General features: G+C 28.7%; 1 protein-coding gene across 4 annotated transcripts in view; it reads right to left on the bottom strand.

Annotated features, from left to right (window-relative positions):
- Positions 1 to 25,441, bottom strand: part of LOC124362329 — a 50,272-nt gene that overhangs the window by 4,626 nt on the left and 20,205 nt on the right. Inside the window, exon 5 of one of the 4 annotated variants that reach the window (XM_046816741.1) lies at positions 11,267 to 11,361. The exons of 1 other annotated variant lie outside the window; for it this stretch is intronic. In XM_046816741.1, the coding sequence (XP_046672697.1) occupies positions 11,282 to 11,361 (80 nt within the window). In that variant the 3' untranslated portion in view covers positions 11,267 to 11,281. Of the gene's footprint in view, positions 1 to 11,266; positions 11,362 to 17,475; positions 17,571 to 17,687; positions 17,714 to 25,441 lie in introns of those variants that run through there. 2 more of the 4 variants (XM_046816742.1, XM_046816745.1) reach the window with 2 other exon arrangements.

The following is a 25,441-nucleotide window of genomic DNA, read 5'->3' as shown; positions in this document are numbered from 1 at the left end:
TTAAAACATAAAATTGTTTACGTTTTTAATGTGAAATCATAGAGTAGATTTGATAGTAAAAACGCCTTATTATTTCAACATTATTCTGTAATCGCTGTTGTGCACAGAGTAAGAAAGTATAAAGAATCCAGAAATATAGCAATTATGAAGCATGCAGTGTATTAAGCCAATACTGAACTGCAGATATAAAAGTCAATGTTAATCTCTTGCATATTCTATAATGTAAAGAGTGTTATAAACCCCTCTTAGTTGTCTTTTGTCATAAGTGTGTTTATATACTTTCTTGATCGGCTAACGAGACAATAATACTAAGTTAGGTATGGAGCATAAATACTAAGATTGAAGTAAATTAAAATGAATATAAACATACTCCATTTGATACAGATTTTCTTGATTCTGGCAACATGCAAACTCAACAATGGTGTCAGAAATATAAATAACATGAACCAAAAGTGCTCATACGTGCAAAGTCTACGAAATTGCATGCAAAGCGACTGGTTTTGCAAATGGAAGTAAAAAGTAAACCTAAAGCACCGAAGGAATTTTTTTTATGTTATAATATCCCCGAATGAAATTGCGTTCAGTTTTCAATCCATCACGTTGTATCACGAACTATTTTACTAAGAAAACCTAGAACTTTGAGTTTGGGTTTTCCTCACATTGGTCTTAAATACTTCCAGTGTTAGTAAAATCGGTGGAACAATCAATAAATTATATGGAATGTTAGTTGCAATTTAATGCAGAGGAATTGCGAGTAAAGCTGCGGGTAAATTATAGTTTAGTTATACACATATCTAGCTATCTAGATATATTTTACTATATATTTGATTTAGAGTATCAAAATCGTATTAGTTATGCAGTAAGAAATAATTAGAAGAAAATGATTGAATGAAAAAGTTTTAGTTTTGTCTAATCCATACTACAATTCCTAACAATAATCCATCTAAGGAGATAGTTTCTGGCTGATGCTGTAAAATACAACAAAATCTGTATAAAAGAAAAACCTTGTATTTTATATGTATGTAACGTTCTTCTAGGATTTATAGGCAAAATTATATTTGAACTCATATTGTAACTAGACATACGGAAAGAAATTTGAAGATAAAGATATGAAATTTGTATACTGCTTAATACGTAAGATGACTAAGGGAAATACATCTTTATGTAACAAATGTCATGCCTAATATTTTATTTCAAAATTGTATTTTCATGGTGTATATATTAAAATATATATTATTGCAGAGATTCTAATAATACTCACTAATATACACGTTAGTTCTGAAACCATTGACATATTATATTTAATCCACCTTACAGTAGATACACGACCTCTAAAGCTTTCAAAAGAAGGAATTCTCCAGACTAATGAAATCTAACTCTCATGAACAAGACCGCACACAAAGCTTTGTCAAACCCTTTACAAGAAAGGTAAACTGTTTATACCCACTACCGTGAGAGTAGCAACCACCTGGTCTCGCCGTCTCTTGTCCCTTAACATCAAGTATTTATAAAGAAGTGTTTCCAGCTCGGCGTTTAGAAAATGTTCTATACAAATAGAGATTTAGCACAATTACCAATGGAGATTTAGAAAAGCACTGATATACGCTTTTAATAGACATTATTTTTTAAAAATAGCTGTTACAATTGCACTATCACAAATGATATAGTTTATTTAACAGCGTGAAACGTTTTAGTGGACAGCTGAAGAAATGTTTGATAACGGACCAAGGATTAAAATTCAGTAAGTACATAAACATTAATAATTTACTTCTTGTAAAATTAAAGAAAATATTGGAAAGTGTAATAAATGCAATGAGTATTCCGGAAATCTGTTGATTTATTACAAAGATCCTTAAATAAAAGAGTTGTGAATTTTTGAAGAATAGGAGACTAAAGTATAAATCAAAATACCATATTGGATCGAAATGAGTGCCAAACTGGCCAACTAGCTTAGCTGGTATGTATAATATGTATAATTTTTATAATATAAATTTATTTACCAAATTAAATTTTCTTTGAGCATTTTAGGGCGGTTGTTACTAGCTTTGTTATGTATCATAACCTAAAAATTTGTGTAAATGGGTAAAATTTGTAAAAATTGTTATTGGAATGGTAATTTTTGAAATCAAATTATGTACATATACAAATAAGCTCTGCATGTCATGATTGAAATTTGTCTGTATAGTGTGTAAAGGAATCATTAATTGTCATATAACTATTAGACTTGTTAAATATTTAGCTCACTTATCATAAGACATGTACAATATTAGAATAATTAATAACTAATCCGTGTTGCTTCTTGTCAGCTCAACTTTGCCACTCTGTCAAGCAAATATATAATTTTAATAATATGTATAATACAATGCTTAAAAGACTGTACATTAGTTAAAATTGACTGAGTCGTTTACAAAATAAGTGAATTAAAACATGTGTGCTAGTTTACTAAAAAAAGCTTGTTTCTATGTGTGCATCATACGTGTATTTTCTTATTTAAAATAGGCAATTCAGTATGAAATGTTTTATGTTTTTGTAACATTAAATTAAAAAAATATCATCATATCACCAATGCCTCTTTATTTTGTAAGAAAAGATAGTTGTAATATAAACCCGTTTAATAATAAACATTATATTATCAAATACAAAAATTATATATTTATAAATTATGCTATCTCAGCCAAAAATGAATAAATCATAAACATGTGGTAGTTACTATGTGTGTTTATAATTTAGTATATGGACATAGTATATGGGCAAGTGAATTCTTTGCCTAAAGATACTTTTTCGTGAAAAAGGAATGATTTTGTATATTAATCCATTATGGTTTAATTAACGTCTCATAATATTTGGTTCAAAAAGATTCTAATGCGTTTTTAAAATAGATAGCTTTCCTGTTACGAGAAGAAAAAGTTTGTTATCAGACCTACGCAAAAACACAAATTTAATATAATGACAACAGTTAAGGTCAGTTATAGCCGTATGTGGACATTACAGATATTTTTCGCCTTTGAGAGGGTTTGATTACAGGATAGGGAAAGAAACCCTCCATTATACAAGCAACAATATGAAGAGCGCTCGGAGGCTGATGCTCCATCAACTTCATCTTATACCCGTCAATTTCTCCATATTCCAGTATATTACAGAGTGACATAGCAGAAATAATTGGATTTTTGAGGTGTGGAAAAACCTGATAAATGATTTAACAATATATTACATTTAGATGAAGGTTATAAACAAAAATATATTCTAATGCAACTCAAAATGTCAGTAAATATATAAGATATACGTAATTTATACGGGCAAATTAAGAAACACTATTACATTACCTAAGCCTATAGTAATGATTAAAATAGTATAAGGACAGTCCTTATTTATACAAATAATTGGCACTGGATATACGCAATACAGTTTCATTAAGAGGATTCAGTTTTTTTAGTGTATGCATTATTTTAAATAACGATTTCACGTCTATTCATAGCATGTACTTCGTAAATTATATAGAAGTATATTAAAAATATGTTACACTACACATAAGGGGTATTAAAATGTTACTGATATTAATTTATTTCAAAAATTACACTGTTTTTATTGTAGAAACCTTTGAAAATGTAAAAAAAATTGAAAGGAAAAGAAATGTTTATATAGATCAAAATTTCATGATTTACATGTAATATTATTGTCATCATGGACTAACAACATTTATCAGGGATAATTTTCTTATAAGATTCATAATTATATTACAATAAGAAAGATATTAGCAGCACGATAAGTCAAAAATTAATATCTCAAAATGTTTGAAGAGAAACTGTTATACGTTTTTATGGGGAGACTTTCTCATGTATATATATATATATATATATATATATATATATATATATATATATATACCATCATCTATTTCTTATAGTCGGCTACTATAGACACTAGAAATAACTATTTATTTTTATTGCTATCGTCGGCCATGACACTTGAAAGTGCGGTCGGAATTCCCAGAAAAATGACCTTTTTTGTTGTTGTAAATTTTGACAATACCTACTGCAATAAATCATTATTTCATCATTATAATATTGTTTAATTCTTGTTCTATGAGTGTAGATTAGAGATCTTTTGTATAAGTGACCGGAGGGGTCAGTATTTTTGACACCTCAAAAAGTATGTATTCTAATCCAAGAAATTGTTTGTATTCAAAAATATCTGAAACTTGATTTTTCGTAGTCTGACTATTCTAAATCTACACTTATGTAGTTATAAACTATGGAAACATGTCTTCCTAATATATTGCGTTGTTTGATACTTACCATAATGTTGATTACTCTGAGCTAACTGTGTCTAGATTTCACTGTAGATTACCTTCGATTATTCGGTAAATAAATGGTCGATGAGATAATAATCACAATCAGAATATGTAAATCAAAATAAATTGAAATAAAATGTTAAAAACATTTAAGGAACTATATTTTTTTAATCCAGTAATTCTAGAGAAAAATAACTGACTATTTTAAATTAATTATTTGGAAATAAATTTTTGAATATAAACTATAAACTTCCTTTTCTAATAAACTACTAACCCAGATTGTACTAAAACACTGATAAAGAGCTATCCAAAAGTAAACAAAAACGTTATATTTATGAGAATTATATTTTGAGTAGTTGGTCTTACTACTGGTACCATTGTAAATCTTTGCTTCTTGTCTCTAGATGTGTTTTAATGTTGGTAAGTGGAAATATTATTTATATATATACATACAAATACAGTGTCTATATAATAGAACAATAACAAAGGGCTAGGTAACCAACTCTGCGTTGGTGTCAATGAGATTTAGTTTGTCCTGTCCACTCTGCAGCCCTTTGTTACTATCCCTGGGCACTCTGTAACGTTGTTATGTGAATGTAGTGTTTATATGTGCAAGTCAACACAGAGGTGAAACAAAGTCGGAGTGAGCCTAAGTTTAAAAGCATGTAGAAGCTACACTTCCTTTCCATCTATAGTAATACTGAATTTATAGCAAGCAAAATTATAGTATAGATTGGCATTAAATTTCGTGATTTTATTTATAGTTTTTATTTGAATTTACCACTATAATTTAGGGCAAACGTATAGATGATGTAGTTTAACTCTTTCATATGGTATTTAATGTTAAAACTAGAATATAAAATTATTATGAAATATTCAATAATATTAAGTATTGTATAACTAAAACACCAAACAATAGTAGCATAGTCGGTGTGACCTTAAACTTAAATTTCTGGTGGAAACTTATTTTTATCCATCGTAATCCATATGCATACTGCATATACTCGTATACAAAACACAATTTTGGTTATTGAATATATTTGTAACCAATTTCGCGCTTTTATTTTTGTTAACTGGAATTTAGCTTTAAAATGTATAAGAAATACAAGGTTACACTTTATCATACTGTAATTTTATTTTACTTTCATAGGGGACATTACATAACACACAAATTATATAATATTCACATATACAGTTTTGCCACACGCACGTTCCATATCTTAAATAGATTAAACTAAAGCCTTTCTTGAAAATATCAACCAACCATAGAGATTGGACTAAGGGTGCAACCCTAGAAGGACTACGTGTTTATTTTTAATCTTTCTGATGTCCTAAATCGATAAAATTTGACAAACACGTACCTTGAAGAAAAAAAGAAAAAATGTCATACAGATCAACCACCCATATGTGCAGAAATAAGTATGTAATACCTAAAAACTGTATATTTTGTTTTTACTTTGCTGCTATTCCAGAAATGAGCAATTTGACAAATATAGTATTATGCTCCTAACAGAATAACGGAACCGAAAATACAATAGCAGGAAGTAGTTAAGTTTTGGCTAAAGTGGAAGAACGCCCTGAGATGACAACGGGTGAAATGAAACGTAGAATAATTATACTTGTCGATAAGATCATTACACTTTTCTTGATTAGGAAACAATACAAAAGCTACTGCAGGATTAAAATACTGATCAGAAGGAGATTAAAAATTGCTGGAAATAGGTTAAAAATTCTGAGCCAGAAAAGCTTCTTCAGACACTAACCCTGAAAAACACATTGGAAATGTTATTTAACTGCTGAGATTCTTAAAAAACGAATACTGAAATAATATTTTATTTAATAATGTTTATTTCTTATTCAACGTTTTTATAGGGCTAAAACATGTATTTCTTTATAAGTGCTTTTACTGAGATTACTACTGAATTAGTATTTTTCCACTCAAGCCAAAATTGGATCAAATTTTAATTAAAATGACGGTGCTATTTGTTAACATTTTGTAGAATGTTGCTCAAAAATTTATATATTTCAGTAGTATTACAAATGTTTCATTCTCCGACTTATTTGATATTTTATTAAAATATTTTGAGATCGGAATACCCTTTCCCATAATAAAGAAAGCACATCAAATTTGAACTTAAAATTCCATTTTATTATTTATAATTTGGTTTCCTAGATGTGTCCAGGCCGGTTTGTAATTTTTTTTACTATGAGAGGCTTTTATATCACAGGTTTCCCACTTATAGAAGCAGGCTCCAACAATTTCATACTATCCTATTTGTTGAAGTTTTCTTTGTTCTTAATTATTTTTATAGTTTTCTTACCCTTAGATACAGTAATTTCACAAGTACTTTTTCTTGACAATTTATTACATGTTTTGTCTTGAAACTATGTTCTGTTGTGAAAGATTTCCCAGTATATTTACGTTTCGTGTATATAATAGTATGTTCATTTACTCCTATGTTTTGTCTTCTTTAAATGTGGTTCAGATCAGATTCCTTATAAACAGCGTCGGTTGTTGGAGTTTTACTCTTGACCTAATGAAACAAATTACAAAAAATCTTTTTCAAAAGTCTCACCTTTTCATCTTTAAATAGCTGAAATTTTAAAAATAGTAACAGTCACAAAAATGTTGTTTACGCATATATCTGATTATTTATCCTCTCTTGCATGTTGATGGTTAAATATTCTTCTTTTTGCATATACTGTAGTTATCCGTTCATTCTTTTTACCAATTTGTCGTTGTATATTTCTTATTACACACCACAAATTTATTACTGTTGCTTATTTTTATATTTAACTATTCTATTGTTGTATTTGCTCATATTTTACCATTTTCTGTATGTTTGTTAACTAAATTATATTTTTTACTTATTCATTGTTTTGAAGATTATACATTTTAGCCCTGTTGGGTATATAATTGTATAAATAAATATTGTTAGTGATTTGCGTACTAATCTCTTTTGTTGATAGCAAAGATATATTTAACCAAATGCTGATATTGTTTCCAAAAATATTATTGTTTTACAGAATTGCACTCAGTAATTTTCGTAAAAATACTAAGTGTAATCATATGCCATGTTAACAATTAACATAGTGACATTTATAGCCTAAATATATACTAAGCTACATAGAGTACTTGAAATTGTTCATACAACTTTAGTGAAGCCTGTTACACGACAAATGGTTTGGAGTACTCAATCCTTTTAATTATATTAACATCAAATTTTTATATAAATTACTACGCTGCGGTACTATTAAACTTTTAAATTTAACGAAAGTGTTAAGAACTAAAACTGGTATATGTTGTAATTGTATGTTTTACCATAATTACAGTTTGTGAAAATTCACAACGTTTCATGCATTAAACTGAAAAAATATTATGCACAAGTATTAGAGTGTAATTTTTACAAAAGAGAGTAATTAAACCCAATCTGGTAAGATGGAACAGCAATGGACAAGAGTTTACTCAGTCGATAAGTTTTTGTTGTGTAACTTGAAACATCTGTTCCTTGTGCAAACATCTCCGAACCATTGTTCTCCCTTTGGCGTTATAGACTGAGTTTCTGTTGCCTATTGTTTCATCCATTACGCAATGATTTCTGCGTTTTTAGCATTTTTTTTTAATTGTATTTTTAGATAAACTTTACAAATACGTTCACTTAAAATTTCAATATATAATAAATATAGCAAATAGCAAAATTTTACTAGCTACCAAAACGAAATATGTTTATAAAAGAATTATTATAGAAAGTATATTAGAATGTTTAACACTTAGTCCAAGTTGTAAACTGTCTCAATGCAAAAAATAGGTGATACAACACAACATGATGCGCACGTAACGTATCGCTACTGTATAACTTATGTATATAAATATGTGTTTATAACGCCTTTATTATCACGCAACATGCGGTGAGAAAGAGTTACGATCTCATGAAAGTGGTTTGATATTTAAAAATTTAAATCTTAGAAAAAAAGAGCAGTTACACTGAAGCAAGGGTGCATATTTTTAATCTTAGTGAAATTAAAAGAATATTATACTGACGGAAAGGATCAATTTATATTTCTCATTAAAGACTAATCGCGTTTGTAGTTATGAAGTTAAATAAAATTACATTCTTAAGAGAGTGGTATATAATGAGGGCAATATAATTCTTAAAGAAAACTAAACAATTATGTATTTGCGCTGGAAACAAATTCAAACTTTATAAATAAACAACCTGGGTTTTCTTAATACTCATCCAAAAGTATAAGATTTGTATAATATTAATTTTTCAAAATAAATTCAGATATGTATATATATTTTCCAGTTGTCAACCAACAAATGAGTGAAGGATCATAGCGATACTATTATATACACACTACTAACATATACAACTACACACACACAAACACATGTTTTTTGTGTGTGTATGTTATTATAACATATACTTATATATTGTTGGAATATTCAAACAAACTTACACAATTTTTTACTCAATTGGTTACTAGTATTTATGTGATAGAACAACTAAAATACAGAAATAAAAGCAAATATCCATTCATATGTTAATTAGCAAGAAACATACTTTATTTTATTGTTAGCATGCAAATTTTTAAACTCAGAAGACAATAAAAGCCATGCTTCAAGCTTGCTTAGTAAAGAAAATTATGTTTTCTATTGATAGCGTTATGATGTAATATTGTAAATATAATGTAAAATGCAAAACTAAAAAAATAAGACATTTAACCTTGTATTAATACATAACCCAACAACGAAATACGACTGGCTGAATATTGAAATGTAGTAATTTATTTCTTAAATACGATAGTACAATAACCGATACTCTATTTTACCATGGGAAATGCTATGATGTCAATATGTACCAATAAAAACGTCTCTGTGCTGTATTGCGGTTGCATATTTCATGTTTTACGGCCCAGATGTAATTAAGCTCTCCCTGCTGGATACAAACTGCGGTAGGCAGTTTGATTGATTACTAGAATCAATAATAGTTTATTTTCATTCTCTCATTAGTAATACATTTTTTTAAGTTTACAAGTTGAGTCGTTGTTAAAACTCGTCTCAAAGAATAATAGGATATTGATGTCATGTTTACATTGTTAAGTTTACTACAGTTTTAATTCCTCAATTAAAAACTTAAACCATATTTTATGCCAGTTCATAGTTTTTTACCAGATGTATAGATTATAACTTATCACTGTATAAGTCTATTAGAAAGATACTAACAAGTCTCTTTAGTTATAGCAATATTCTGATGAGTAGCTTGTATTGTTGGTAACGGCTTTTTAAAGAGAAATTGTCATACTAGGGTAGGATCGACAGAAACTGTCCCTAGAGTAGTGCTACAGGTAAACATGTTAGGCCAGAATCTATGGTTATCTGCTGTTCATCCCACTGTCTCATTAAGTCCCAAACAGTTTAACACTACCATTGCACTGTTTTACAATCACTGACACTTTCTGGTACTTACATTATAATTATTTATATCAGACTAAACTTTGCACTTATTATTTTTTTATAAAGTTTAAGGGTTAAGTTTGTAAGCTAGTCTTAAGCAATAACGCTGTTCAAGATGATGGTCATTCGGAATATTATTAAGCTTATTATCAAGATTAATCATAATTGTATATTTTAATAATATTGTCAAGAGGATCCAAGTAACATTATTTCTTAGTTATGTTTCGATAGGTTTTAGATATCAAGAAAGTGGCTGTTTGAGGTTATATACGTATACGATTGAACCGTTGTAAGTTTACTAGTTTATTAGAATAATTCTAACGAAACCAAGTTTACGAATCCAATAACGAACGCTTTACAAAGAAGTTAATACAAAGATTTTGTAATGAATATTTACCCAATTATGGAATTTTCACAATGTTTAATGATGTTACTATTATATTATTAGGATGCCAAAAGTGACGATTATTGTTCCGTTAGACCTATGGCAATCCAACATATAAAATAATAATACATCTTCAGTTTTACTTTTCAAAACGACGACCTTACGTGAAATCCCCTTTTTTTGACTGCACTGGAATGGATATTTCTAATATTTCTTTTAAACCTCGGCAAGGAAGGAAAATTGATGCATTACAGATACTGAATCCTCATATAAATTTAAAAGAAATCTCTTTGTGCCCTCAAAAGTTTCTAATATACTTTCCGAAGATTATTTACAAACGATTCATTGATTTAGAGGAATTTTATGCAAACTGGAAAGTTTATTGTTATTTTAATAACTTAAGGTCTTAAAGTAAAAAAAAATTAAAATTGGATTTATAATGCTACTTATACCATCATCTTAAAGAATTAAAATTTTTCTTCTAAAGGAAGGTAACATTTTGAAGTCGTTTTTAAATAAATACAAAGTGTTCCGGGATGATTACGTCATAATGTCTATTATCACTCCTTGCAGCAGGAGGAACAGAGAGAAAATATTATAACGCGTAGCTCTCCCGGTACTAAAAAACTATTCAAAGTGTTAACAGTTACGTTTTTGTAGCTGTAAATGTCAGTTGAACAGAAAATACGTATACTTAACAGACGATATCGTGTATATATCGTGCATTTCCTTCTTATCAACGCCGTAAGAATTTGTAATTATCACGCTCTCACTGCATATGGAAATAAAGTAAATAAGGAAATCTTATTTGCCTTAATAATATTAGAAAGAGCATCACAAAATAAAAAATACCCGTATTGGTTGTTGTATTTTTCAATGTATTGATTGAATTTGTTAGTTAGATTATGTGTTAATATACTTTAAAATAGGAAGATATTAACTATCGTAATCAATAAATTAGTATACTGAAATAATGTGGTGCTAAAAACAAGGCCAGGATACTGTACTATGCTGAAAGCTTTGATGTAGGGCAAATATTTTAGATATTAAACTGTTTAACCTAACTAGTTGACATTATTTGCTTGTCAATTAAATGTTATTTTTCACCGATTTTACATTAGTATTTAATATATAACATATTCATACATTACTTAGTCATATTTAGTAGAAGCCTGGTAACACTTGATACAGTTCCTTGCATAAGGTGGAAGACTAGTTTTCTCCACCCTGTAACCAAACATAATTAAAGGCACAGTCCTCTTCTCACACGTCTTCACACAGTTACATCTTGCTGAAAAATGGATTACACTACCCCTCTTCTGAGTCTTAATACATTACAAGTTAGGAGTACAGCTTGAGTTGTGGTACAGGCTTTGCTGTGGTTGCTTATAAAATTGCTATTTCAATTCACTCTCAAGCCTTTGGAAAGATAGACAAGCAGAAAATCATGCAGAACAAGATTACTACATCTCGCGGTAGATAAAAGAGAAATTGTGGCAGCATTCAGTGAAACTTAGCCTAATTTCTTGATAGGAACTTTACCATCATAGAACTTGTTCTTGTCTATGTATACTAGAAAAAAGTTAGTTCATTAAAATATATGTAAAAGCATTGTTGAAATTATAAGTTTCGGTGAAGTAGAGAAGGTACTAAAACGCAATAATTAATCCATGCTAAAAATGTTACATTTTTAAATCTAATATATTTATACTCTCTTCCTTTACAAGTTAATTTCTTCTGTTATTTCTTTGTGCCATAAGTGTTACTCCATAAGGCAAATGTAACAATATGTGTTAATGCCCAGAAAAATCCCACAGAGCGGCATACACCATCATTGAACCCAGTGTTTCTAAAAATGTGTAGTCTATAGGTCAGTTTGTTTGGGATATATCGTGCGGACAGTCAGATAGTAGGAAAGTGTTTTCAATTTTCTACCTTGAAAACACTTTTTCATTAGAGTTAACTAAGCAAATTTCCTGACAACATAAAGAATTGAAAAATATTGGTTGTTCTTTGAGGGTTTACAGGCAAAATAATATTTGAACTGATATTGTAATCAGGCCTACAGAAAGAAGGTTGAAGATAAAGATATGAAACTTGTACCCTACTTATTGCGTAAGATGACCAAAGGAATTACATTTAAAAAATATATTTTGTGCAAAGTATTTTATTTCGAAGAATTATTTTTTTAATATATATATATATATATATATATATATATATATATATAAATAATTAATATTGGAGAAAAGCATTTTATTCTTCCAAGTCATAACATTCACAGTTTGTTGACTTTCAATATGACACATGTTAGTTAGACAAACCACATAAATCAGTAGTTTTAATCATTATTTTAAATCCTCTTTGCATAGCTGCATGACCTCTTAAATTTTCAAGATAAAGAATTCTCCAGGCTAATAAAATATAAATCTCAGAAACAGGAGCGCACACAAAAATTTGTCAGAACCTTTACAAGAAAAGTAGACTGTTAATAACTATTGGTGTGAGAGTAGCAAACACCTGGTCTCGCTGCCTCCTGTCCCTTACTATCAAAAGTATTTACAAAAAAGTGTTTTCCAGTTTAGAATTCAGATTTTGTTCTAGATAAACAAAGAATCAACCCATTTAACAATTGAGATTTCTAAAAGTACGCAAATATGCTTTTAGCTTTTATAACTACATTTTACAAGTAACAAATGATATAGTTTATTTTAAAGCGTGAGTGACTTAGTGGGAGAAAGGATTACAGTTTTGCGATAGCATAAATAATAGTTATTTATTGCTTTGAATTAAATTGAAAAAGTTTATGAAGAGTATTCCTGAACACATTTACACAGATCCGCCAATTTCTTATTCAGATTCGTAAATAAGAGAGTTGTAAATTTTTGAAAATAAGATTTTGGCATGAAAATGTTCGAGGTACAAGACAGTTTTTATCACACACTTTTACAAAATTTTACGAGCATTCAAGAATGATTTATATTTTTTCTACGTCAAAAACAATAAAATTGTAAATGCGAAGAAATGTATATGTATATATTATATATATATATATATATATATATATATATATATATATATATATATATATATATATTATATATATATAATGGATATTAACGGAGTACCAAATTGGCCAATAAACTTAACCAATATATTTACAAGATAAACTCTTATACCAAGTTTAAACTTATTTGAACGTTATAACCCAGAAATTCGGTTAAGCAGGTAATTTCATTACAAATTCTAATGAAGTGGTAGTTAAAAAAAACATTATATACATATAGGTATACAATTAGAAAATTATGATTAGAATATGTCCATATAATCTGTAAAGGAATTATTTATTTTTAAATATGTATGATCTTCGTATTTAAATATAAGTGAAGTTTGTAAAATATTAAGCACATTTATCATAAGTATTGGAATTTTAATACTAATTAACAGATCTAAGTATGCTGCTTCTTGTTTGTAGTTGAACTGTAGCATTACATCAAGTAAACACAATCAAAATACTCAATATCCACTGTTCAAACTAATGATTTTGTATATCATTCCATATTATTTGAATTAACCCTAGTTACATCACATTTGGTTAAATGAGATTCTAATGCAATTGTAAATTTTTAGGTAACTAGATCACACTCATGTTACGATAAGAAAATGTTTGTATCCAGATCTACTCATAAATACAAATGTAAATACAATAATATAATGGCAATCAGTCAAGGGCAGTACATAAGTGAGTTATAACCGTATGTAGATATTTTAAATATTTTGCGCCCTTGAAAGGGTCTGATTGCAGGACGGGGAAAGCAACCCTCCATTATGTAAACAACAGTATGAGGAACGCCCGGAGGCTGATACTCCATCAACACGAGAACGTCATCTTCTACCCGTCACTTTCTCTGTATGCCAGTATATTACAGGGTGAGATAGCAGAAATAGTTTTTAAAGTGTAAAAAGTTCTGATAAATTGTTACAGAATACGCCCATTTAATGTACTCAAAATATAGTAAATATCATTAATAGTCCTATTATATAGGTACTTTATCATTATTAATTTGAATCAGTATGATTGTCGGATTTCCATGATATTATATTATTCAGGGGCTGATGAATGATTCCCTGTATAAAAGTTTCAAAAAGTAATTACTACCTAAAATGTCATGGTGATTATTACAGTGAATGTATATTTGTCATCTTAAATGGTCTAAAATACAGAGCAGTAGGAACTCAGATTTTGAATAAGTTACAGCAAAGTAAGGTTATTTGGAACTAAATTTAAGCCTTAAGCATAATTGACGCCAAAAGAAAGAGATAGACTCCAATCCTTGAAACTCAATATTCTGCTTTGGAACATACATCGAAAAATTTGTAAAATACAGTTCGAAGTAACCATTCAAAATTTATACTTAACTTAGTTTGTAAACTTTGGTGCCTTCTTTCTTCGGATATTGCGACGCTAGATAATTACCATATTGTTGATCACACATAAGTTAATTGTGTTTACCTAAATGTCACTTCAGATTATCTTGCATTATTCGGTAGGTAAATGTATTATGAGACAATACTTACAACCAGAATATGTAAACCCACTGTAGAATTTCAAATCATACGTTAGTAGGCTACCAACATTTTAGGAAAACAATTTTAAAAACCAAACAATTATGAAACATAACAATTTTTTTATTTTTTTTTTAACTATTTGGACGTATTCTTTTCCTAAGTGTATGCTTTAGTCTTATGTAAATACTCTAAAAGTAACTTACTAAGAGTACATGTGTATGTATGTACTTATATGAAAACACTAATTATTTATTAAATTTTAAAACTTGTAAGAATATGTAATGCTTTGATAAACAAAAACTGTTATCTTTGTTAATACTTGTTACATTAAGACCACGATTGTAACATGATACTGACAAAGGGCTATCCAAAACGTTAAAAAAAGCTATATTGGGGAAAATACAATTTAGTGTGACGTGTCGCTGACACGCTACAGCCCTTTGTTATCTGTCCCTGGGTACTCTATAATGTTGTTTGTGACGTTAGTGTTTACACGTGCATGTCAACACATGTGTGAAACAATGTTGGAGTAAGCCTAAAGTTAAAAGAATGATACAAGCTACACTGCCTTCCCATCCATAGTAATACTGAATTTATAATAAGTACAACTAAAGTATAGATTTGCATTACGTTTTGTGATTTTTTCATATTTTTAATCGGAAATTACCACTCATCTAAGGAAATTATATAGATGATGTAGTTTAATATTTTCATATAGCATTTTAATTTTAATACTGTAATTTACAAAATGTTCATTAATACAAATTATGTGTTATTTTAATCAATACGTTTCCGTTATTGTAAAGCATTAAACAATAATAACATATTTATGCATTTGTTATACATTAATACCAACGCACATATTTTTTTCAAACACTAAGTGAAATTAAATATTATTTTTATGAGGATATATTATTGGTATTAATAGTAATAGGTAATCGATATACAAAATTGTTTGCTGAAGAACAAATTTCCTCTATATTTGTTATTAGCATGGATACTAAGTATTTACAAATTTTATGGAAATCTAAATAAGTCAGAAAATTCAGCCTTGTAAACATTTTATTACACTCCCGAAGCATCAATTAAAACAAGTCGCTCATTAGTTATTTATCATTACAGTGCTAATATCAGACGTTTGCTAACGATATTAACGAGTCTCAGTGGAGAGATAATTACGATTTGCAATAAAAATAGTAAATAAACTTTTCGTATTATATATTATAAACATCATATGATTTAATGTTAAGTACACTTATACGAATAAAACAAATACACAATTACTGGCTGAAAGAAAAGTGAAGAATGTAAACATTAGAGCGGAAGGGAAACAGACAGCAGAGTTCACACTCACGAATTTTTACTTGTAGTTAGCCAACTACATATCATTTACAACATAATTGAATCGTAGAGAAGTTCTGCCAACAGAAAGATTGTAGTGTTATACCAGATTCCTCCATCGAAATCTTAACTTTCTTAAGAACTGTAATATTTAGAAAAGTAAATATGTTTCGTAATATTAAGTCGTATATAATCTGATTAATTAGATGATGTTGATATTTCATTAATATCTTATATACATTCGCGATTTTCATCTTCACTTACTAGAACTATACGTGTACTTACGTGTACTATCTTGTAAAATAAAGAGTGCATTAATTAATTCACTCATCTTGTGAACACAACCCTTTTATTGGTAATTGTCACACATAAGGATATTTCGAGGCAAATTAAATCTACTTTAAACTTATTTAGGCCACTTCATTGTCTAAGTCAGTCCCTTGTGCAATGGTTTACTCAATTTTTGCAGAATACCAAGTATAAAAAAGGTAGCGGAAAGGAAATATTATTGAAGTGAATTAAAGTTACCGACACGAACAATACGAATTGTACAAAAATCACCTTGCTCATATTTGGAAACAGTATTCATTCCGAAGCACGAATGAGTAATCAAGGGAATTTAAAATTCAGGATTTGTTTTATTAAGGGGAGTCAATCAACCATCTCTCAGGTTGGAGTTATACCCTTATTATTTCTATTGACTTTGGAGCACAGACACAAGACCAGGACAGAACTTAACCAGATTACAGAAACTTTCAAGTGACGACGCCAACTGTCCGGCAAACTTTACTTGCAATTAGCAAAGCTATTTTGAGATGCGTTCTGACACAATAAACCCGAAGCCCAAGACTACAGCTATCCTGTTACACGCATGGCGTACGAGATAAAACAGGGAACCCTCGTGTCAAAATGTGTCCCTTTTGTCTACTTAGGTCTTTAACTAGAAACCCCTTACCATTTTTGTTTAATTATATGTAAAACGTAGAAGTAGTTCAACTGGTAATAATTCAATATCCTCAGCAACACTTAAAGTAGAAACATAAATTTAGCTTGAATTTGAATAGCTAATTTGTGTGCTGATTATGATATCAAACTGCTATCTAGATAGAAATCAACTGTTCTCTCTCTCTCTCTCTCTCTCTCTCTCTCTCTCTCTCTCTCTCTTTCTTTCTCTCTCTCTCTCTCTCCCTCTCTTTCTCTCTTATTATTTCGATTCTTTATCATTTAGCAGCCGCTTAGTTACTTCTTGCAAATTAATTCCTGTTTTGCTAATTATGTGATGATAATATACGATGAAAATTGTCGTAAATTTCAGTACTAAAATGTTTTCTGCAGCTTGAGACCTTTAGCCTAATATCAGATTTGATTTAAACTGGAAATTCTTCATTTTTAGTGTGAAATTTGGATACAAATAGAATAAGGAGACACCCTTTAAATGCTCATTATTTAATTCCTAACATATGTCACTGACAAATGAGATTTCTGCAAGATGAACTCGGCAGGGAGGAGTCCACCACATAAAACAACTGTTAGATAACAAATTATAAAGTAATTGATGGTGAAAATTATATATAATGTAAACTTAGTTTTAGTTTTAACATAACCACGCTTTCCTAATGATTTGAATCACAAGAAAGTTCTGTGTCGAAGTCACATGTGATTCTTCACTCTAGAACAGAATTATTTTAATATAAATTTATTCTGTTACATATCTGATTTTTTAGAAGATAATTCTTAAATATATCAGTTTACCACTGTTTAAAAGCGAGTTAGAATAAACGGGTAGGCTGCAGACGATTTAAACTGTCACACCAACTTTGTCAACAACAGAGCGCTGGCTACATCAATTTACAGAGGGATAGGTGGTCGATACACATAACAGAAACCCAAGTGTGGCGGCTACACAACTGGACAGAAAGCTACATCGCATCCTTTATTGTAGAAATGATTTAGCTGTTACCTGGTATTGAAGATATTTATTCACTTAATAATTGAATACCTTATCCTCAGCTTAGCACACAATTTGCTATTAAATAACAGGAACGTTATAGGTTTATTATTTTATAATAAATACTCCTAAAATTAAGTGATTTTCCAATATATTAAAGAGTACTTCTGTTTGGAATGAAAATACTACAAAAGTCCATATTAAAATGTGCCTTGCTGCCTAAGAATATTTACATATGTACGTCTGACAAGCATAATTCAGTAAAATAGCGTCTATTCACATTTTATTCTACATTAGTCAAGAAACATCTACTTCCAGTTATTATAATGTATAAAAGGTGTAGTGGTAGTGTTTGTATTGTTTCTCAGATCAAATAAATATGCATAAAAACTTTAGAATTACCATACATTAAAATACAGTATTTAACAACTGTAATTAAAGAAAAATTATATTTCATGAAATCTGTAAATTGATACACCGACGTGCCCGAATACCTTATTAGTCCCACCAGCTACCATATGATTCACATATTCCTAACCCTACAAAATTCTAAGAGGTTTTAGTAAATGTTCTGCAAACTGCTTGTTTTTTTTCATTTATTCCTAAGAAATTATAACCTTTATAAACAATTTCAATGAATAAAAATGTTCACATATCCGTATACCTATAGTATTTGGAAATTTTAGTTTAATTAGGTGTTGGAAAGTTAAAAATAGTTAATAATGTTTATTTTAAGACATAATTTTAGGAAAAAACGTTTTTATATTAAACGTTTTTCTTAAAATTAGATCTTTAATGTTTAGTATGGTAAAAAAATAATATAATAACATAAATTATATTAAACTCAAGGATTAATGGTGATGTGGTAAAAAGTACTTTTTGCACTTCGAAAAACTTAATTGATGTAATAGTTAATTCTAAAAAGTAATTAAACTTTGTAGAAATTCCTGCTTTCTAAAAATAGATAATACATTAAAGAACAATTTGATGTGTTAAAATTTTAAATAAATACATACATAAAATTTTAAATATTGGTTGGTTAAATATTGGTGTTAAACCATAGAACTCACTAGTTATGTTATCTTTAATCCACCTTGTAGTAGCTGAATGACATCTAAACGTTTCTAGAGAAGACAATCATCAGGCTAATGACATATAACTCTCAGGAACAAGACTGCACACAAAGCTTTCTCAGAACCTTTACAAGAAAGGTAAACCATTTATACCCACTTCCGTAGCACACTGCGTGTCCCACAGTCTCTTGCCCTTTCCATAAAATATTTATAAAGAAGTGTTTTATAAGTATGAGTTTATAAAATGTTCTAGATAAATAAAGAGTATACAGAATGACCAATCGTGATTTCTAAAAGGACATGTATAGTGTTAAAGTAGAAAATATTTTTAGAATGTAAATAATAGCTTCTATAATTACGTTCACAAAATTATATAACTTTTTTCCAGCGTGAAAATTATGCAATGACTGCTGAAGAAAGGACAAACTATTATGAACATTTTTGACATAAGATATTTTAATAATTCATTTCTTACAAGATTTAAGCGATTTAAAAAACTGTACGTGCTTTTTATTACAGAAACCCTTACCAAATATTTAAACAATGGAAACGAAAGAAACGTCTTAACATAAATCAAGTTTTCATTAGATTACTCAAAGTATAATTGCTATTTCTTGATTATATAACTACTTGTGGTAGTCTTATCTAGTTTATATTATGTCCCATTTTATTTCTTGATATAAATTCATAAATATACTGTAAATCCAAGTTTATAAACAATTTCCAAAGAAAGAATCAACTTTAAGTTATACTAGGCTACATTTCATTTCATATATTGTTATCATTTCATGAATATTCTAAAATATATAAGACAAATATACATTAAGATACACATTAATCGATAAATAATAATAGTATTAAATTATTTTTGCTGTAACCCAGAATCAAATCCTTTCTCGCTTCAAATATGTACGTGTTTATGTGTGGCTGCATATGTGTATGTGTACATGTGTGTTTCTGTATGTATGTATGTATGTATATATATATATCCCTAAGTAGATAGTAATATGGGGTTCCTGGCGCACTTTCGGAGCCGACCGAAAAGCAATGTAAAATACTGTTCAATGTACCATAAAGGAAGCTGAGAAATAACACAGCAAATCTCAATGAAAAATTAACCGAATCTACAGTCGTTCGTCTCCAAAAGCGATCGGTACATTACTATCTACTCTGTGGAATGAAAAATTAACCGAATCTGAGCTTCTACTTTCTTAAGCTGTGCTTTGTAAAATGTTGTCAAATCTGCTACGAATAAAGGATTTATCTTAATAAAATTTAATCAATTTAAAACATTTTTACTAAAAACATACTGTACTTTAATAAAAAACTTTTCTACTAAATAAACAACATGAACTCACCAAGCTCTCTTCAGTTTCTAGCATTTCAAAAACTTACAAAGAAAGACAATTTTAACGAGTTCAACGAATTACCAAAACATTTTAAAGAACAGTTGATACTTTCCTTAAATGATACAGAATTCAAAGAACTTGTAAAGTCTTTTGCAGAAAAAACGTCTAATGGAGTGTTTTTACTATCGGCAAAAAACTAAAAAAGTAAGGGATTACATATTTAATATAATTACGAAAGATATTGAAAAGAAAGTAAAAAATAAACAAACAGAGAGTTTTCATCGTTTTTTTATGACATTTTCCCCATATTATACGTTCTTTCAAGATAATCAAGACTTAATTGATGAATTTCTTAGGAATTTTTGTGAGTATCAAGATTTATCAACACAATTCATTAAAGAGCATTATAGAATTTTTCTTATAGAATATAGCCACATTTTGTGTGAAACAAAAGGTATTACTGTAGATAATATTCCATGTGATTCCTATGAAGAAAGACACCAACTATGGTTATCAAAACAGTACTATGACGTGGGGAGGGACTGCAAGTTTTAGAGTTAAGACTTTATTCTACAAAGTTAATTGTTATAATTTCTTTATCTTTAATAGTCTTCTTTCCAGTAACAATCAAGTGTAATTTTTCATTTTTGTTTAATTCTTTAATCTTTTTCTCATCCAAAACAGTCAAAAATCTGTTCGGCAAGTGTACTTTACAATCTTCCAACTCGGCAATTATTGTAAACCCGAATTTATCTTTCATTTTCTCCAAATTCAAGATTCTATGTTTCTTCCTTTCTTCCAATTCATTTAACTTCTTATACTCTTTAAACTTACATTCTCCAATATCATTTAACTCCTTCAAGAACTCCATTTAAATAGAAAAAATTTAAAGACGGAAAAAATGAAATTCGCTAACCTTCACTCGAGAAGTCGGGGAGAATGTGAGTAAAACCGCATTCTTTTCAAGAGGTTCTTCGTTTAATTTCTCCAAATGTACTATAAAATCATCGAGGATTTCTGGTTCAAAATCATAAACAAATTCAACATCCAGATAATGAAAAAATACAGGTAATATCTTTTCATAATAAACGTGTGTATCGATACCTACAAACCTAATGTATTCTTTGAAAAGGAAAATAATTTTGTCAATGGTTCCAAGAGATAAGTAAAAATTTTTATTCTGTTTTCTAAATTCTGTAACAAATTTTGTTTGCTTCTTGTCTCCATATTGCAATTTTGTAAGCAGGTTTATTCAAATGTGTTAATTTATTTCGAAATTTCTTAGGTTTAGGTCTTTCTAACAAAATTAAATTACAACCTCTACAAACTAAATATCTTTTATCGATAATTTCTCCTCTATTAGAACACTTGTAACAGTTGGCATTATACTCTTCCATTTAAACAAAAAGATTTTTTTTATAAATGGAGATTATGGAACTAAGTCTGCCGAGATATAAATTTTTCAGCGCAAATGTTTGTGTTTACATTTCTACAACAGAGATAAATAGAAATAATTTCATTCTATTGTACAACTATTTAGGATATTATGTGTACGATTATAAAGATTATTACGGGAGAAATCGGGATTTTTTCAGTGGCGAAAGAGTATATTTTTGAAATATTAGAAGGAATGAAAGAGAATAATATGAACATCATTAACTACTGAATTTCTCTAATATCGTTCTTAATCACATCATAGGCTAAAAATTTCTCAGAGACAACAACAACATAACAAATCGCGTTTGTAACAGCTTTTTGAAAATCCATATTGATAATTATATCGTTCTTTGAACCAGAAATATTTGTCAAACTCTTTGTTGTATCAATGACATAAATAGGTCTATTCGCTAAAAATTCTTTAGGATTGTAATACATTTCCTTATTATTACAGTAAACTTTCTTAAAATCTTGATACATCTGATACATGATTCTGAAAAGACCTCCGGAAATGTTTAAATTTTGTAATTCATCTGGATAATAAGAACCGTTCAATTTTACTCTGATATTTTTTACATCCAAACTATCAAACTTTGAAGGATTTTTTTTCTTGATTATTCTGTCTATCTGTTTGAAAACCTATGATAACGAACTTGGGATTGAAGATATTTCTATAAATATTTGTGATATCGAACGAATAAGTTGTTCCGGAAATACCTTTTTGTTCAATACATTGCCAATCTAGAAAATTAAACATAATGTTTTGACTTTTTGTAATTTCATCAATCAACCTAATTTTACTCGTGGTTTTATAATCAATCATTGGAACTCTAATAAAAAAATCTGTAATTGTTATTTTTTCCATCAACAGGCATAACATTTCCAGTTGCAGTCTTCAGAATCACATCATCGTCTTCTGCTCTTATAAAACTTAGATAAAATCCTCCTTTATAGATCGGAATAGTAACATTTTCAAAAAATCCTAATCCAAAATGAGATAAATTTCCAGCTGCTTCAAAAACACCAAATTTAAAATCTGATTCAAAGCCATTAGAAGTTTGAGAAATAACATCACTTTTTGAATACGAAATAGTTCCTTTAATTGTGCTTAATTGGCCACAGTTTTCGACTTCTTCTATCAATTTATTGTGTTTTCTTACTTCAATCTTAGAAAATAAAAACGGTATAAAATTATCGATTAATCTAACATTATCAGTTCCAAGATATGCTTGACCATCTTGTTTTGTTAAAGTTCCAGAAATATAAAACTGGAAGTTAGACGAGCAAAAGTTATCTCCAAAATCAATATTAAACTCAGTTCTTTTATTCGGTTCATTCAAATGTTGTTTACTAATTGGATAGAAATTTTTAAACTCCGCCCTTTCAATATCACTAGCATATTTTCTGTAGTCCGCCATTTAATAAGAGAAAATTTAGAAATTTTAAACATCGTGTATCATTTTTTCATCGATCTAATGTACGTTTTTATAAGAAAAGATATAAATTTTAGTAAAATAATTAAAAAGATTAGAGTCATTTTTAATGATCTACTTCGTCATATTCAGGATTCTCTTCCTTAAATTTTGCGATCTCGGTCACATATTTCAATAAAATCTGCACAGGATAGTAACCGCTATCTATAATATTATTCCAATCAACTGTATCTTTATTTTCATCCAAAAACTTTATACTCAAGTGTTGATAGAGACAAAGAACAGACATATGATCTTTTAATTGATAATGTATATTTTCTTGAATGAACTCTGATGATAAAGTTTGATATTTAGCAATGTTATACCAATTCAATTTGTTTACGTATAATCTCATCATATCTTCGGATAATTCATATTTTTGAGAAATGTCATCCCAATGTTCTTTTTTCAAATCTCTTTCGTGTTGCATGATAAAAAGATCGAAAGCACTGTAATGTCCCGCCATCTCTATTTATTAAGAAAAAATTTCAAAATCAAGTTTTTATAAATTGGCTCTTTTTTGCGTTACATTCAGCACATTTTCCAGAAATTCTCTTAACTCCATTGATATTTGCGTAATATTTTATATCATTTGTTGCAGTTTTTTCTTTACATCTCACACAATATATGAGCGCCATTTATATAAGGAAAATTAGTCATCATAGCCGCCTAATCCATTAAATCTGATGTCGATGGCTCTAAAACTTATAACAACATCTTCTTTAAATTTATTAAAGTTTTCTTCTAATTTTTGAAATTTGACAGCATAAGAATCATTGTATTCAACAAATTTATGACCAATTATCTCAAAAGTTTTCGTAGCATCTAAACTAAACTTATCAAAAGACTCTTTAAATTTAGTAAGTTTTTCATTAATTTCACCAACATCGTCTACTGATCTTTTACTTCTTTCATCAAGTTTTTCATAGACTTCTGTTGTAAAATCTTTAACATGCTGTTTATGATTCTCATAATTTTGTTTTAGTTCATTAAACATTTTAATAGGATCTTCTAATTGAATCATTACAACAACATCAAATGGATTAATTCCTTTACTAACACCGCTAATTCTTTTTCCTTTAAAATCTAAGGCATTTTTAACATTCGGATCATGTAAATCAACAATATCGATGTTTTCTGATAATTTTAGAGGTTTTAAAATTTGTTCTTTAACAACAACATCATGTTTGTCAATACCAGGTCGAACACCGACAATTCTTTTCTTATTAGCCAAACTAACATAATTCTTTTCAACTTTGATTGCTTCAGTAATTTCATCAGCTTTTTCGATGTGAGACATTAAATTGGTAAATAATTTTTTTACACCATCATCAACTTCTTTTTCCAATGTTTTTATTTTATCAGCAACTTCATTTGAACTCATGAAATTTGCAAGTTTGTTATCATATTCTGCTTTAAAATCTTCAATCTCGACAGCAAACATATCTGAATCTGGAAGGTTTTGTAATAAATTTTCTAACTTGTTATCAAACTCATTTTCTCAAACTATCAAAATTGAAACTATTATCTACATTTTGAATAATTTGTGTTCCAAATACGTCAAAAATATTTTGTGAATCCATATTTATTAAGTAATAATTTGTTAACAACTTCTTTAAAATCTTTACCAGTACTCAGTTCATTCAAAACAAAAACACATAAATTACCACAAATTGGGGGATCTTTATAGTCTTGAATCTGAGAATCATTGTAGTAGACGCTTGATTTTTTCAAATATTTGATCAATTCTATAGGTGGTTTGTCCTCAATTCTTCCATACGAATCAAAATAACATGCATTCTTATCATTTTTATAATAACAAATCCAATGCGTTCCACTTCCCATAATCGAGTCTAAATTCACAATTCCACATTCAAATTTCTTAACTTTTTCAGGTAATGTATCTCTCATGAAGATTCCTCTAAAATGTTTAATATTTTTGCAGATTTCTTCCAATTCCCCGAATGTTAAAGGTTTAAATTTTTTTTTCAATGTTTGATTTCACGTAATTCAAAGTTTTTTCATCTAATCCAGATCCTGTAACATCTTCCAACTCTTTATCTAACCAATTTAAAATGTTTCGAACAATAGGAATCACATCCTTTTTAACGATTGGAG

This window comes from Homalodisca vitripennis, chromosome 5, assembly GCF_021130785.1.
Source record: "Homalodisca vitripennis isolate AUS2020 chromosome 5, UT_GWSS_2.1, whole genome shotgun sequence".
Classification (NCBI taxonomy): domain Eukaryota; kingdom Metazoa; phylum Arthropoda; class Insecta; order Hemiptera; family Cicadellidae; genus Homalodisca; species Homalodisca vitripennis.
The sequence above is the reverse complement of the archived record's forward strand: the minus strand, read 5'-3'. Positions and strand labels throughout refer to the sequence as shown.